The sequence below is a fragment of the Dasypus novemcinctus genome, chromosome 21, assembly GCF_030445035.2.
Source record: "Dasypus novemcinctus isolate mDasNov1 chromosome 21, mDasNov1.1.hap2, whole genome shotgun sequence".
Lineage (NCBI taxonomy): Eukaryota > Metazoa > Chordata > Mammalia > Cingulata > Dasypodidae > Dasypus > Dasypus novemcinctus.
In genome coordinates, this window is record NC_080693.1 from 25,966,518 (window position 1) to 25,983,260 (window position 16,743).

Sequence of the window (16,743 nt, forward strand, 5' to 3'; positions counted from 1 at the left end):
GTGGTAGACGAACGCCCTAACCACTGGGCCAAGTCCGCTTCCCTAAACCCTGTTTTCAATACAGTACTCTTGCCCTCAACTGCACCTGGTGCCCTTCAGGCCAAAGACCCTCTGATTTCCATGTCCAACAAAGAATCCTTCAGTATTCTGATGGGATGTACTGCCCAGACACATGGATTCAAGGAGGAGATCTGGGGGTCTAACTACTTCAAATAATCCTCCTAATTGTAGTACCACCTTTACCTAAGTGATGCCACTAATATAATCAGGTAAATCAGGTTGTTTCTAAGCTTTCTTCACTGCAGGCTCAGTTACCAGTTCACTGCTAAACTTATCTTTCTGTTTTCCAGCTTCTACCAAAAACTTTGCTATTTACTCCTCTCCTTTTTAAAAATTCTTTACTGTTATTTTATTGGGATTTAGAGATGGAATGAAACTGAACACTAGATCTAGCAAGTTTAACTGAAGAGCTCCACTCATTTGATAAAACCCTTGCAAAATGGCTTCATCCCCGGCAATCTTCCATAAGTTGTCAAGAATGTGATCTTTCCAAAAAATAAAAATAAATGTAGGGAAGCAGATTTGGCTTAATGGATAGAGTGTCCACCTACCACATGGGAGGCCCAGAGTTCAAACCCAGGGCCTCTTGACTTGTGTGATGATCTGGCCCACCCACAGCGTTGATGCACACAAGGAGTGCCGTGCCACGCAGGGGTGTCCCCCACCTAGGGGAGCCCCATGCCCAAGGAGTGCACCCCATAAGGAGAGCCACCCAACGTGAAAGAAAGTGCAGCCTGCCCAGGAATGGCACTGCACACACGGAGAACTAACACAGCAAGATGACACAACAAAAAGAAACACAGATTACCGTGTTGCTGACAAGAATATAAGCAGACACAGAAAAACACACAGCGAATGGACAGAGAGAGCAAATAACTGGGGGGGGGGGGGGGAAGGAGAGAGAAATAAATGTTTAAAAATCTTTAAAAAATAAAATAAAATAAAATAAAATAAATGTGGTCTTAAAACCAGTCAAAGGCTCCCAAACACCTTCAAAATAAAGTCCAAATTAGCTTGCAAGCCTTTCCTGACCTGGTTCCAGCTCCAGTCTCATCACTGTGCATCTACCCACCACCTTACCCCAGTTACTCCAGTCAAAACTAAACCCAGTGCTTGGCTCCTTCACAGCACCTAGCCCCTACCTGTGCTGTTTCTCCTTTCCACTCCAACCTCGCGTCCTCCTGGCTAACCCTGTAACATTCAGTTCAGGCAGCACTTCTTCAAGAATCCTGTTTCTCAGCAGCATATGGGCCCTTCCTCTGTGCTCCCCGAGGCACCATGGGCATATCCCTATCAGGGCATCTGTCCCACTTCACGAGGGAGTCCATCTCATTCATCTCTGTATCCCAGGAGCCCAGCACATATGGAAAGGGAAGAAGGCTGGCAGGAGCCAGCATGTGAGAATGCATTGATAGTCTGTGTTTCAGCTGGGCTCACGATCAGGGGGAAGAGCTAGGGAGGATAATGTAACACTCACCAAGTCAAGCTCGCCCTGGACCCTGACATGTGGCGGAACGAGGTGGACAGGGAGAGGGCTTGTGGCTCTTCCAGGATGGAGGAACAGCTCAGAGCTCCTGCCATCACCACCTAGCACCCGGTAGACGCTTCATAAATTCTCGTAGCGTCGGGAAGGTGGAGGCTTCAGGCTAGGGACTGCGTTAATACCGCCTCCTACCACAGGGGGTCGCGTGCGGGTAGCTCACACCCAACCAAGCGCAGGATACCCTGGGAGTTGTAGTTCACCAGTGGACCAAGAAAAATGGGACTGCGCCGAGCATCCTGGGAATTGTAGTGCCAGCTAGAGAGTAGTCTCTGCGCAGGCGCAAGTCGACCGCCACTTCCGGGCTCCAGCGCGGTATTTCGCAAACGGAGAAAGTCCGGTGGGAGATTCCTGAGTGACGATGGCTACCTACAACCTGGCGAACGAGCGACTGCGCGCCCTGGAAGACATCGAACGGGAAATCGGTGCCATCCTCCAGAACGCAGGTTCGGGATGCTACAAGACGGCAGGGAGCGAGAGCGAGGCGGAGCCACACGCACGTGCGCCGACGGGAGAGTAGGGGAAGGGTGGAGAGAGCCAAGTGCACGTACGGCGACCGTGTAGGGGTGCGAGGGGCTGGCCTTGGGGCGGGGCGGTACTGACGGTCCCCGGGTGGCACCGCCCTCTCTCCGCTCCGCCAGGTAACGTGATCCTCGAACTGTCCAAGGAAAAAACCAATGAGCGGCTCCTAGACCGGCAGGCGGCGGCCTTCACGGCTTCGGTGCAACACGTAGAGGCGGAGCTGTCGGCTCAGATCCGCTATCTCACCCAGGTGTGTGTGGGGGGGGTAGTTGCTACGAGCCCACCCAGCTCTCAGTCTCAGGCTCCGGAGTCCATAACCGAGCTTTGGCCGCAACACTGACCTGGCTGGATAAACGTGCCAGGGCTCCTCTCTTCCAAGGATGGTTTCTTCCTCAAAAAGGAGCAGTGAGCAGCCCGCCTACCTCACTGGGTTGCATCACATGATCCGCTGGATGGGGAAGTGCCTGGGAAGTGGCTTGCAGAGCCAAAGCCACAGGACTTTGTCCTTAGAAACTTGACCTGACCACAGCATGAAGCCCAGAAAAAAGGAACAGATTGCGAGGGTTCTGAAATTATTACCACAGCTGCCACCATTTACTAACTTCTTACCGGGTGCCAGTCATACAAATGATCTTATCTAATCCTACAACAATTCTAGGGAGTAGTTATTGTCACCTCCAGAATGACAATAGTTAACAGAGGTTAAGTGACTTGCCCTAGGTCACCTAGCTACCATGTGGCATAACTGGAATTCATATTTAGGGACAAAATAAGAAAAGAGACCTGGTTGGGGAGGTGGATAAGGCAGCAGGTGCTCCACTGATCGGTCTAACTGTCCTGTAGGTGGCCACAGGGCAGCCCCATGAAGGCTCCAGCTACTCTTCAAGGAAAGACTGTCAGATGGCCCTGAAGCGAGTGGACTATGCCCGTCTCAAGCTCAATGATGTGGCCCGCACCTGTGAGCAGATGCTGGAAAACTAAACCCAGGAGGTGAAGCAGCAGCTTGGAGGAAGACTACCACCTGCACCCCAGGACAGAACCTAGAGACCTGAAGGAATGGGGTGCAGGGGCTGACGCATACAGGCCCTGCTGGTCATAGTCTACCATGGCAAAGGGAAAAAAAGGTCAGAATGGAGAAGCCAAAGACCAAGACACCCTCCTCCAGCACGGTGCTCTGACTCCACACTTCCCACAACTGCAGACAAGCTCAGACGCACAGGGAGACTGAGACACCCAGCCTACTTCCTCACACACTTCATGCCCCTGCCCCAGGCTTCCTACAGACATGGCCCAATGAATACACATTCGTCTTCATTGGGAGAGACAAAGCAAGAACTAAAGGTTTAATAATAAAATCATAACAATAATAATAAAAACAAGAAGATCAGACTCTTCATTGGGGCGTGGGAGTAATTCAAGAGGCCGAGGAAGTGAAACCAGCCTATAAGGCGTCAGCAGCTGCAGCAAGCAGGGGAGAGTGGGAAAACCCAATGTTTCACTGGGGGGCTTGGGGAGGAAGGGGGAGAGGACTGAGGTCGGGGAGGAACAGCTGATAGAGTGTGGGGAGAGACTTGGGATAAAGGCGAACCATCAGCAGAGAAGCCAAAGCCAGCAATCCTGGTAGGGGGCAAGGGCCTGAGGCCAGTGTCTGCAGAAAGAAGAGTCAGTAATTATAAAAATAAATTTTAGTAGTTAAAAAACACACGGAATTTGTCCAAGATATCATTAACCAGTTTAAAAGGGAATTTACATTATAGCATTCAAAAAAGAGAGAAAAGGTATGGGGTGTCCAAGAGAGGGCAGCAGCTGGTTATTCAGTCATTAAATGTTAACAAATATGCACAGAGTGCCTACCATGTGCCAGAGACTACTAGTACACAGGCTGGGCAAATCAGTCGCTGCCCTCACAGAGCTTCTATTCTTGCGAGAGGTTGATTCAGGTATTGAGTATCTGGTTCCACAGGTGTGTAATGGAGCTGCAAATCTGAAAGGGCAAAAGAAGAGCTTTGAGATAAAGAGTTGCTGAGGTGGGGAAAGGAGAGGAGAGGTGGGGAGGATGGGTGATAGCCTGAACCGGGGAATCAGACTCCGAGACCTTAATCCATGACCTGGTACACAGCACTGCCTGGCTTTGAGGGCCAAGCACTGGTCCCTGAGTCCCCTCCCTCCCCACTCTAGGCTCTGGCTGACTCTTCCTTCGAGGCGTGGATGTGTCTGCCTGGATCAGGTCTGCCAGCCCCCTGGGATCTGCAGGGGGCAGGGCCCCTTGCCAGGGAGGTTCTGGGTTCCCTGGAGGTTCAGAGGGCCTGTTTACCTGGAGAGTATTGCAGTGACCGCTCCCTCCTTCTCTTGTACAGCACATAGAGTAGAATTCCAGTGAGGATGAAGATGATGACCAGGAGGGACAGCACTGGCACTATGGCTGATGACCCAGCTGCAGGTCCCACATTTTCAGCTCGCTGCTGTGGGTTCTCAGCCTCTGGCCCAGATGCCAAGTTGTGACCCAGAATGGGAATGGTGGCTTCTTTGCGGAAGGTGAGCACTTTTTCCAAGGATGGCACTCCTGCTGGAAGGGTGGGCTGCTGGGAAGACTGCAGGGTCGATGACAGGTAGGTCTGGACAAAGGTGCCCATGTCTGAAGGTGCCTGTTCTGTGGGCTCAGGAACCTGGGTGCTGGGGGGAGGTAAATGCTGCCGATGGGCCTGACTCTCCAAGTGAGCATGTCCACATTCTGGAGAGGCAAGAAGTAAGGAATCAGAGCCATCAGGAGTCAAGGTGAAGGAGCAGATAGAGGGAAGGGTGTTGGGTCAGGGAGAGCATTAAGAGGATAGCTGAAGGTCAGGAGAGGAGGGCAATGGCAGAGGGAATAGTTGGGGACAAGGAAGTACAACCACTGAATGAGTGTGCTTTGAACTGGGAAGTCAGGAGATATGGGTTTGAACCCCTGCTCAGCTACAAAGCAGCTATATGACCTTGCCAAGTGTCTCTTAACTGTCTCTGGGACTCAGGTCATTTCAGCTGTAAAATGCAGATCATTTTAGTACCAAGGGCCAGAGTAACTGGGGGAATTAAATGAGATCACGTAGTTTGGGTGGTCCAAAGGGTGGTATGTGTGCCACTGATGCTACACAAGATTTTAGGTGGGACATGGAAGAACATTTTGCATTTGAATGATTGTGCTTTTATTTTAGAGTGAAATACAACTAATGCATCAAATTTGTGATTAAGACAAGTGGCTATTTAAGACAAGTTGCTATTTAAGTTTTTCAAAAGTTCCTATGTACATTTAAGACTGATTCATTTCATCATATGTAAACTTTATCTCAAGAGGGAAAGAAACATAAAATACTGAACTCTAGTTAATAATATACATGCTGAAGTGTTTGGGATGAAGTATAGTGATGCCTGCACCTTACATTGAAATGCTTCAAAAATTAAGATGGATAGGGAAGCAGACTTGGCCCAGTGGATAGGGGCGTCCGTCTACCACAGGGGAGGTCCATGATTCAAACCCCGGGCCTCCTTGACCCTTGTGGAGCTGGCCCACGCACAGTGCTGATGCGCGCAAGGAGTGTCCTGCCATGCAGGGGTGTCCCCGTGTAGGGGAGCCCCACGCACAAGGAGTGCACCCGGAAGGAGAGCCGCCCAGTGTGAAAAAAGTGCAGCCTGCCCAGGAATGGCACCGCACACATGGAGAGCTGACACAGCAAGATGAACCAACAAAAAGAAACACAGATTCCCGTGCCGCTGACAACAACAGAAGCAAACAATGAAGAACACGCAGCAAATGGACACAGAACAGACAAACGGGGGGGCGGGGGAAGGGAAGAGAAATAAATAAAAATAAATCTTTAAAAAAAATTAAGATGGATGATGACGTTGGAGAGAAGGATGAATAGATAAGTTAGATGTGCAATAAAGCAAATATAGCAAAATAATTGTAAACTCTAGATGGATGGTATATAGATGTTCAGTATACAATCCTTTCAACTTTTGTGTTTATCTTTCAATTTTCGTAATAAAATATTGGAAAACAAAATCAGTGTCTTGGTTGTAAGAAAAATATTGAGTAAATAACAGCACAGGTGGTAGAAGGAATTCACAAAAATCATGAAGGTGGTGATGAGTGAAGTTACTTTGGCCAGCGTCAGAATGTTCTGGGAATGTGATGTTTCATAGGGTAAAGGGCTGAAGCAAGGAAAATGGTAGGGTGGAGGCTCTTCAGCCTCCGAGGCAGAGCCAGGTAAGGAAGGGGAAAGTGCTCACCTTTGCGGTCAAAACAGTCCTTCAAGTTCAGAACCCATGGTTCTTTGCTGTACCCACACACTCTCTTGGAGCGTAGCTGGAACCTGCAAGGGAAAGGACCTGTTCTTAGGGCTGGCTGCTCCCCACTCCCTCTTCCCTGCTCCTTCCTCATTCCAAAGGAGTAAATCACCCAGAAAGAAACCTGCCCTGGGTCTTGGAAGTTCCCAGGTAGGCAGACAGGGAAGTGAAAGTGTGGAGAACTGGGGCAGACGTAATCCAGCAAGGGGTTGGGACCACCATAAGGAGTTCAGTTTTAGATCAGAAGAGGAGGGGTGTGGGGGGGCATATGGGGACCTCATATTTTTTTTAATGTAACATTAAAAACTAAATAAATAAAGACCAAAAAGAAGTTGAAAAAGGAAAAAGAAGAGGGTCCTGGAGGCACCCACAGGAAGGCAGCAGGTGCTGCCCTCCCAATGGTGGGTGAGATTACCTGATGTAATGTGAACAGATATTGTAGCCTCTCAGTTGCTTTCGGAAATGTCTCAGGTAGTTAGCCTCTGGGGGGGAGCGCAAAGGAAATAATCGATCACAGGGACAACTTCCTGCCACACTGCCTTCGTTGCCATCACCTGGGGTGGGGGGGATAGAGGTGGTCAGCGCAAGTTCCCAGGCCAAGGGGCTCCGGGCTCCGTTTCTGCTTAACCCCAACCCACCGACCCCATTGGAGTCTCTCCCTAGACCCGGGTGTCTGACCTCCAGACTTAGCCACCTATCACCGCCCCACCCCCCAAAAGGTCCCTAATCCCACCTGGACGCAGGTGTCCCCTAGCTTCTGTCCCCAGTCCCAGGCAGCTGACCCTCCCCTTGCCCCGGCTGCCTTGGGGGCCACAGTGGGGGGCCTGGTTCCCCATTTATTCAACCCCGCGGCCGTCGTACCCCCACCCCCACCTCCCGACAAACATCCCCTTTCCTGCACTCGGGGATCCGGACCCCCAGCCCGGCCCCTGACCAACCTGGCAGAGTCAGCAGCGCCGGCAGTAGGAGCAGGAACGTGCGGGACGGGGGTCGCCGGCCCCACCACATCTCGGGGTCGCGGTGGAGTTTGGGGGGGCCGGGGCCGCCTCGCCCCGTCCGACTCGCGGGCAGGACCGCGGGGCCCGACGTCGGGCTGGTTTCCCTGGCCTGCTCCGCGCGAGGTTCCGAAGGAGACGGCGGCCACGGAGGCCCGGTCGGGAAGGCGGCGCGAGGCGGCGGCGCGTCCACCGTCTCGAACCGACCGCGGTCGGTACTGCCCGCGCGGCGCGGTGCCGCGGCCGCCCACGGCGGGGAAACCCCTGCGGGCGGAGCTCCCTCGGCCCGCACCCCGAGCCTTCGCCCAGCCGGCGGCCAGGGATGTTGGCAGAAACCGAAAGGAGACGCGGGCGGCGGGGCAAGGCGGGCAGTGGCCCCGAGCGCCGCCGCGGTGGGGTCAGGGGTGCCGGCCCCCCCCCCCCCACCTCCTCCAGGTCGCCCCCGGGCGGGAGGCGAGAACGCAGCGAGCAGCGGGCGGCTGGCACCTGCCCCCGGGCGCCCGCACAGCCCCGGCTCCGGGCGCAGCCGAGTCCACTCACCAAGGTGGCAGAGTCCGGCCGCGCGCACCCTGGCCGGGGCAGGGACGCGCGGACGCAGTGTCCGCGGGCGCTGTGCCACCCGAGGCATGGGCCGTGGGCTCGGGCAACCCTGACGTCACGACCGCCCCCCGTGGTATTTACCTTCGAAAAGTGGTGGCGGCTGCAGGTACCGGAGCAGTGGGCGGCCGGGAGGGGCTAGGGCTGCGGGGGCTCCCACGAAACCCATTCAAGCCGAGCGGATACCCCGCCCCTGTTCCCTCCTCCCGCACCCCACAGGCGGGTCCGAGAGTCTTCCCTCCTCGCCAGACCCTTCCCGATGGGATTGGCCCTCCTCTGCCCCATCCTCAATTCAAACCCCACTTTTGAGGGTTTCAGCCCTCAAGTTCTGAACCCCAAATTTTGAGCTCCTGACTGCTCATTCTCTACCTTAATCTTCCACTTTCAAGCCTCGCTAACCGCCCCCCCATCCTCATCTCTGAACTCTCATCCTCAGTCCTGAAAACTCGATTCTCAGTTCCTACCACTCCTTCACAGATTCCCCCTTCAACTGTTCTTAAGCACCCGCCAGCCCTGATCTCTCTCCACTACCCCTTCCCTCATCATATATCCCTTCCTCTGCTCAGTCTGGGCCCAGACTCGGTGCTCCTGAAGACATGGAGTTTGTATCTGGATACCGGGATGAGTTCCTCGATTTCGCTGCCCTCCTCTTTGGCTGGTTCCGCAAGTTCGTGGCCGAGCGTGGGGCTGTGGGACCAGCCTTGAGGGCCGCTGGCGACAGCTGGAGGCCCAGATCAGAAGGCTGCCCCAGGACCCGGCCCTTTGGGTGCTCCACGTCTTGCCCAACCGTAGTGTGGGCATCAGCCTGGGACAAGGGGCAGAGCCAGGCGCTGGGCCAGGCCTGGGGGCTGCTCGGCTCCTGGGAGATGAGCCCCCACTCCATCTGCGAGACCTGAGCCCCTATGTCAGCTTTGTCAGCCTGGAGGATGGGGAGGAAGGAGAGGAGGAGGAGGAAGAGGAGGAGGAGGAGGAGAAGGGAGAAGAGGAGGGTGCAGGCACAGAGAAGGTGGGGCTCAAGGAGGATGGGGAGCCAGTCACTACAGCAGGAGTCCCCCCAGGAAGCAAACCCTCCAGGGGAGCCGGCGGAGGCTGAGCAGGAGGCCAGAGGCGCGGAGGATGGCTGCCGAGAGGTCCACGCAGAGGACGAAACAGGGACTGAGAAGAGGAGAGGACGGAGGAGTGGTGAGAACCTGCCCTACCCCCTGCCCAGCTGTTTCACCTTCCGGAGCTCTCCCCCACCACCCAGAACCCAGGCAGGGGCTGGTCACAAACTGGTGGCCTTCCTTCATCCACAGTACCTTTTGGTTTTTGAGCCAACCTTTAAACATTGAAAGAGAAAGAAATCCAGGGGTCTGGATTGATGCCTTCTCAAGAAAAACCTAATGTTCTAATAGTGGGACCACATTTCTGCGTGGCAGCAAACGCCGGTACCATGAAGTGGCTTTAGATGGGGCATGCCCTCCCCACCTAGGCCCCTTTCCTCACTGGTTACTTGTCTAGCCCCTATAGGCATTTGGTGCCCCTGAGCTTGACCATCTTTGCCCACTTAATGTTTCCTCTTTTCCCAGAGGCTGCCCCCCTGCACCTCTCCTGCCTCTTACTGGTGACAGATGAACATGGCACCATCTTGGGCATTGACCTGCTAACGGATGGAGCCCAGGGGAGTGCAGGCCGGGGCTCAGGGACAGAGAACCTAACTCACCTGGCTCCTCGGGCCTACGCTCTCCTCTGCCACAGCATGGCCTGCCCCATGGGGTCTGGGGACCCCCGAAAGCCCCGTCAGCTTACCGTGGGAGACCCCCAGCTGCATCGGTACAGAAACATGGCATCTGAGGGTGGGGATGCCTGGGGGCATGGGCTCCTGAGCCCCCAGCCTGACAGCATCTCCACCCCCATTCAGAGAGCTGGAGAGCCTGGTCCCAAGACTGGGAGTGAAGTTGGCCAAGACGCCAATGAGGACATGGGGTCCCCGGCCGGGCTTCACCTTTGCCTCCCTTCGGGCTCGAACCTGCCATGTTTGTCACAGGCATAGCTTTGAAGTGAAACTGACGCCCTGGTGAGCAGCCGGCAAAGATGGGGAGAGACGGAGGATGACCCCAACAGTCAGGCAAACAGAATGCAGGCTGGCGGGGGGCCAGCAGCCAGATGAGGGAGGGAGGGGAGATACCAAGACAAAGACATAGAAACATCAACCAAGCTGTTACAGTTAGAAAGACAGACCAATTGACAGATGGGCAGACTGAGGTCCGACAGAAAGAAACCCTCAGGGCCCACCACCTGCCGTGTCCCCCAGCCCTCAGTGTAGTGCTGTCTTGTACTGTGGAGAGGCTTGTCTCCGGGCCGACTGGCGACGGTCTCCAGATGATGTGAGCCACCGATTCTGGTGCCCCAGGCTGGCAGCCTTCATGGAGCGGGCAGGAGAACTGGCAACTCTGCCTTTTACCTATACTGCAGGTACCACAAGGAGGTCAGGATGGGTGGGGATCAGGGCTTTGGGAATGTGGCCTGGGTGCCTAGGAAGGTACAGAGTCCTGGCATTGAAGGCTAAGTGCTTAGGGCTGGAGTCTAGATTCCTGAAAGGAGGGCTGGGCCCTGGGTGTGTGGGATTAGGGGCTGGTTAGATCTCTGGGGCTGGAGCTCGGTCTCTGGAGCTGAGCACTAAGTGCCTGGGGGATTCAGGGATAGGGATTCAAACATTAGCTCCCTTCCCAGCTCCACCATTAACTGGCAGCTTGACCTTAAACAAATTTCTTTAGTTCTCTGGCCTTGGGGTTTCATCTGTAAAATCGGGATACTAACAAATGTTAAAACCCACGGATGGACTTGTTGTAAGGATAATATGGGCTTGGCGCCTAGTAAAATATTAGTTCCCTCCCTGATCAGAACCAGGCTCAGTTCCAGGGTCCTTGGGGAGGCTGAGGAGAGTGGAAGTCTGGAGTCTGCGCCTCCAGGCCCTCAAGCCCTCCTCTCCTCCTTCTCCAGAGGTGACCAGTGAAACTTTCAACAAGGAGGCATTCCTGGCCTCCCGGGGCCTCACTCGTGGCTACTGGACCCAGCTCAGCATGCTGATTCCAGGCCCTGGCACCCCCAGGCACCCCCGGGGCAACACGCCATCCCTCAGCCTTCTTCTCAATGGTGCGGGGAGCGTCTCTTCCAGCATGGGCCCCTGAGTTTGGAGGGCCGGATGGGGGAGAAAAAGGCTGTCCAGGTCCCAGAAAACCCCTCCACATTCACACCGAAGTTCCCCTCCCCAACCAGGGCCACCACAGGCCTTCCCCCAACCCTCAGAGGGGTCAGCCCTGCCCGCCCCGTCCAGAAGCCCCATCTCTACCTAGGCAAACTCCCATTCCTCTTGTGGCAGCGCCAGACCCTCCTCAGGGGATGCGGCTCCTTCCAAAGAAGAGGGGGATGGCCCAGGTGGGCGTCTCACTGACACCCGGCCCTTCTTCCTTTTGTCCTCGCAGGAGATCCCTACCAGCTTCTCCAGGGGGACGGGCCTGCCTTGATGCCTCCTGTGCCCCCAGATCCACCCAGAGGCCTCTTGGTGAGATGGAGGGCCTCTTGGGGACCTGGGAGGGGGAACAGGAGGGTCAGAAGCCTGGAGTTGCTGAGAAAAGGGGCTGTTAGACTGGAGGCAGGTGGGGTCCTGGCCTGGGGCCAGGTCCCCCAGTAACCCCCCCTCCCCAGTCTCATGGCAGGATTACTACACATGGCGGGGCCTTGGCTTGGACTCCCCCATGGCCGTGCTTCTCACTTACCCCCTGACAGTGTACTACGTCATCACCCACCTCGTGCCCCAATCCTGTAAGGAGAGCCAAGGCGGGGGAGGAGTGCCTGGTGCATGGGGGGACAGGGGGCTGGAGGGAGAGATGGGGCAGGGGGCGATCTCCTTCAAAAGCTGGTTTCTCACCCAGTCCCTGAGCTCAACATCCAGAACAAACAGTCGCTGAAGATCCACGTGGTGGAGGCCGGGAAGGAGTTTGACCTTGTCATGGTGTTCTGGGTAAGTCTCTCCGGGCCTGAAGCTTGGGCATTGGCGTGTGGGGGTGGATGCCTGTGGGACCCATATCTGACCTGGTCTCTGTCTTTCAGGAGCTCTTGGTCCTGCTCCCCCATGTGGCCCTGGAGCTGCAGTTTGTGGGTGACGGCCTGCCCCCTGAGAGTGACCAGCAGCATTTTACCCTACAGAGGGTAAGGACTAGGGAGAGCCCTGCTCTTCAGTCCCCATCCCCTGCTGTCCTCCTCACTGGCCCTCCCTCCCTCTCCCTCCTCCCTTCTTGCCTGGTGCATCCTCTGGTACCCTGATGGTCAGTGGCTTCCCCACCCCACTCCCGGCCCCCCAGGATGGCCCTGAGGTGTCTGTCCGCCCTGGATCCGGGGTATCAGCACGGCTCAGCTCTGGGACTAAGGAGAAAGGGGGCCGCAGGGACCTGCAGATCAAGGTGTCAGCGCGGCCCTACCACCTGCTCCAGGGGCCCAAGCCTGACCTGGTTATCGGTGAGAGGCTGGGCTCAGGGGTGGGGGCATGGAAAGGTGAGGGAGAGGCAGACCGTGGGAGCCAGCTTCTCTTTGCTCTCGCCCCGCAGGATTTAACTCTGGCTTTGGTCTCAAGGACACTTGGCTGAGCTCTCTGCCCCGGTTACAGGTGGGGACGCGGGTGACAGCTTCTCTCCCTTCCTGCCCGGGACTGCCTTCCCCACGACCTGCTCTACAGATCTGGGGGGCGCCCGCGGTTTACGCCCCTCCCCAAAGCCGGTCTGTTCTGGGCCTCAGTTTCCCTCCCTGTCTGCCCCTCGTGGCTTGGGACGCCCCTGGGGGGGGAGGGGGGCTCGGGAGCGCGCCTGAGGCCCCGCGCGCTCCGCAGTCGCTCCGCGTGCCGGCCTTCTTCACCGAGAGCAGCGAGTACGGCTGCGTGATGGACGACCAGACCATGGCTGTGGCCACCGGCGGGGGCACCAGCCCGCCGCGCCCCAACCCCTTCCGCTCTCCCTTTCGCCTCCGAGCAGCCGACAACTGCATGCCCTGGTGAGGGCCCGCCACCCTGCCTGTTTCCTTCGTGGGCCCTCAGCTTCTCCTCTCGCTCGCTGGTCCAGCACCCTAGAAGGCCCACCCCTCCCCTACACCTCTCCCCGTCCCTGCAGCCCCACCGGCTGCCCCCAAGGCTCACCACCACCCTTCTGGCTCCGACAGCCGCCCCCCCCCCCCCAACACCCTCTTTAGATCCAGCTCCCAGCAGAACCTGCCCGGCGCCTCGCCCCCCCCCCCCCCCCCCAGGAGGACCCTGCTTCCCTCCAGCTAGCCTAGCCCCGGGTCTGGCCCCCCTCCCGGGAGCTCGGGGCCCCGCCCCTGACCGCGCCCCCCCCCCCCCCCAGGTACTGCAACGCCTTCATCTTCCACCTGGTCTACAAGCCCCCGCAGGGGAGTGGGGCCCGCCTGGCGCCCGGCCCCGCGCCCCCAGCCCCGACGCCTGCGGCTCCGCCCGCCCCGGGCCGAAGGCGCCGCGGAGAGAAGAAGCCCGGGCGGGGGGCCCGGCGGCGGCGGCGGTGAGGGCTGGGGCGGCGGGCGGCCCGCGACCCCGGCGCGCTGCCGAGGGGAACCGAGGAGAAAACGCGAGGCCGCCGGGGCGGGCTGGGTGGCGGAACCCGGAAAGGCAAATAAAATTGCTTGTTTGAAATCCCTGAGTCGTTGACCTTTACTTTTCCGCTAATTGGCAATTAAACTGGGAAAGGATAAAAGGGAAGAGAAGGATTTAAGGGTGACTTTCTTTGTCCAGTCCCTTTAGGTCCCTCCGACGGCTGTCCCTTCTCTTACTTTGACACTCTTTGCTGATCCCAAACCTCTGTGTCTGTCCCTAAGCCATTTCCCAGCCCCGGAAACCTCAGGGACCTGCCTGAAGGATGGAAGCAGAAAGTGGCTTCTCACTAGCCAGGCAGGGGAGGCACAGGGAGCGCTTCACCCAAGCTCCTAGGGCACACAGACCCCTTGGCTTAGATTCTGGGGCTTAGCCCCAGAGGCCCAACTGTCCAAGGTAGAAACCTGGTGGCCATCCTCGACTCCACCCTCTCTCACCCTTCCTATCCAGTGCACTCCTGCTAAGTCGACTGGGGCAGCTGCAAACTCCACCCTCTCTCCTCTCCACACTGCAGCCAGAGTGTTCTAAACCCACGCCTAAACACTCTCCTATCCTGCCTAACTGCCTTCAGTGACTTTCTAAAAGTCCCCCTGGGTATGGGCTAGATCCAGTGACTTACCTGGAAATAAGAGTATGAAAAGGGGAAAAAAAGAGTGGAGAAACCTGGCAAACACCTTAACCAAGTGATCAAGATGAAGAGTAATGATTCAAGTCATGTTGACATGGTGTGCCCCAACAGAATGTGATGAGAAGACCACACTGCCTCTGGGATAGTCTTTCCCAAAATCTACAATCTCAGTCTAATCATGAGAAAACATCAGACAAATCCAAATTGTGGGACAGTCTACAAGAACCTAACCACTATATTTAATCTTCAAGAGCGCCAAGTTCAGACAGCAGATGTAGCTTAGTGGTTGATCACCTGCTTCCCATGCACGAGGTCCTGGGTTCAATCTGTGGTACCTTCTCAAAATAAATAAGTGCCATTGTCACCAAAGGCAAGACAATACCAATGTTAAGTAAAATAAAATGGCCTTCATTTTTTTTCCTTAAGATTTTATTTTTTAAATTTATTTCTCCCCACCCTTTCACTGTTTGCACTTGCTGTGTCTGTTCACCTTGTTTCTTCAGGAGGCACAGGGAACTGAACCAGGGACCTCCAATGTAGGAGGGAGGCACCTAATCACTTAAGCCACCTCTGTTTTCTGCTTTTGTTGTGTCTCTCATTATGTTCTTCCTCCTGTGTCTCTTGTTGCATCAGCTTGCTGCGCCTGCCCGTCACGTCAGCTCACCATCTTGCCCGTCTTTTCTAAGAGGCATCAGGAACCTATGCTCCCTGCTTTGTTGTGTATATCCTCATGTTTTTCTTCTTGTGACTCTTGTTGCATCATTCTTTAGGAGGCACAGGGAACCAAACCATGGACCTCTCCTGTGGTAGGCAGGAGCCCAGTCGCTTGAGCCACATCCACTTCATTGAGTATTGCCAGGAGGGACCCCCTTTATAAGAAGGGATTTTCCAGAAGACAAAAACAATGGACCTGGCAGGCTTTCTGAGAAAATGGACCACACCCTACAGAACTGCAAAAAAGCAACACCTGGTGATACACCAGTTTCTGTCCAGTAGAGAAAGCTTATCAGAATGGACAAGCATACTGTTCTATTTTGCTAAACTGCTGAAAGCAGGTATCCTAAAATATGTCGGCCTTAACTATGGGAATTTATTAGCTTTCAAGCTTACAGTTGTCCAAATCAAAGTATAATCAAGGTGATACCTTCTTCTTGAAGACTGGCTGCTGTCAGTCCTGGATTCCTGTCACGTGGCAGAGTCTGATGCTCTCTCCCTTCTCTTCCAGGTTTCATTGCTTTGAGCTTCTTGCTTCTGTGGCTTTCTCTGTCTGAATTTTATTCTCTAAAAAAGGACTCCAATAAAAGGATTAAGGCCCTCCCTGACTGAGATGAGTCACATCTTAATTGAAGGCTCTACTCACCAAAAGATCCTACTTACAATGGGTCTACACCCACAAGAATGGATTAACTTTAAGAACATAGTTTTCTGGGGTACATATAGCTTCAAACCACCACACATATCATATTAATGTGTATCTGCTCCCCACTTTGTAAAACTCCCCTATGTAAAATGAAAACTTAATATCAGCCAATCAGAACATTTTCTCACTTGCTTCAGCATTTTGCCCTGTAAGCATCTGCTTTCCAGCCTTCAGTAGAGCTCCCTTCTACTTTCTGAATGGGATGCTGCCCAATTCATGAGTCACTCAATAAAGCGGTGGGATCCTAAAATGCATGTAAAGTTTTTAACACCAAGGAACTGTTACAGCCTGGAAGAGACTAAATAGATAAGACAACTAAATATAATGTGCTATCTTGGATTGGATCCTGAAACAGAAAAAGGACATTAGTGGAAAAACTGGAGATAGATGAATAAAGATTGTGGTTTAGCTAATTGTACTGTACCAAAGTTAATTTCTTAGTTTTGGTAAACATACCATGGTTACATAAGCTGCAACATTATAGGAAGATGAGGGAAGAGTATATGGAAACAAAACTATCTTTGCAATTCATCTGTAAATCTAATTACCAAATAAAAATTTCATGAAAACCAAGTTCAGACATTATATTAATTTACAATGTTCCTTTCTCTCATTCTTTTTTAAAGTTCTTTTCTTTTTTTAGATTTTGGTATTTTTTATTTCACTCCCTTTCTCCACCCTCCCCCCACCCCAGTTGTCCGCTGTCTGTGTCCATTTGCTGTGTTCTTCTGTGTCCACTTATATTCTTGTCAGTGGCACCAGGAATCTGTCTCTTTTTGTTGTGTCATCTTGCTGTGTCAGCTCTCCGTGTGTGTGGCACCAGTCCTGGGCAGGCTGCACTTTTTTCGCGCTGGGCAGCTCTCCTTACAGGGCACACTCCTTGCGCGTGGGCCAGCTCATTACATGGGTCAGGAGGCCCTGGGTTTGAACCCTGGACCTCCCATGTGGTAGGCGGACGCTCTATCCATTGAGCCAAATCCACTTCCCTCTCATTCTCTTTTTATTATAAATATTTTTACTATCTAA

General features: G+C 54.5%; 3 protein-coding genes across 3 annotated transcripts; 2 read left to right on the forward strand and 1 right to left on the reverse strand.

Annotated features, from left to right (window-relative positions):
• Window positions 1-1,886: 1,886 nt before the first annotated feature.
• MED11 (mediator complex subunit 11) lies at window positions 1,887-3,235 on the forward strand. Its single transcript, XM_004475256.5, has 3 exons — window positions 1,887-2,046; window positions 2,242-2,372; window positions 2,966-3,235. Exons 1-3 carry the CDS (start codon window positions 1,962-1,964, stop codon window positions 3,101-3,103), a joined length of 354 nt encoding a protein of 117 aa, XP_004475313.1. The 5' UTR covers window positions 1,887-1,961; the 3' UTR covers window positions 3,104-3,235.
• Window positions 3,236-4,419: 1,184 nt separating this feature from the next.
• Window positions 4,420-7,453, reverse strand: CXCL16 (C-X-C motif chemokine ligand 16). Its single transcript, XM_012518300.3, has 4 exons — window positions 7,384-7,453; window positions 6,861-6,999; window positions 6,389-6,471; window positions 4,420-4,853 (listed from the first exon to the last, which is right to left on the reverse strand). The coding sequence occupies exons 1-4, from the start codon at window positions 7,451-7,453 to the stop codon at window positions 4,420-4,422; spliced, it is 726 nt and encodes a 241-aa protein (XP_012373754.2).
• Window positions 7,398-13,715, forward strand: ZMYND15 (zinc finger MYND-type containing 15). Its single transcript, XM_058283658.2, is given in 16 exon segments — window positions 7,398-8,146; window positions 8,604-8,724; window positions 8,727-9,075; window positions 9,077-9,219; window positions 9,606-9,849; window positions 9,938-10,093; window positions 10,331-10,491; window positions 11,020-11,172; window positions 11,502-11,593; window positions 11,736-11,841; window positions 11,952-12,040; window positions 12,130-12,228; window positions 12,381-12,534; window positions 12,624-12,682; window positions 12,902-13,062; window positions 13,410-13,715. Coding segments are annotated over 16 exon segments (2,646 nt in total). The 5' UTR covers window positions 7,398-7,762; the 3' UTR covers window positions 13,585-13,715.
• Window positions 13,716-16,743: the final 3,028 nt, after the last annotated feature.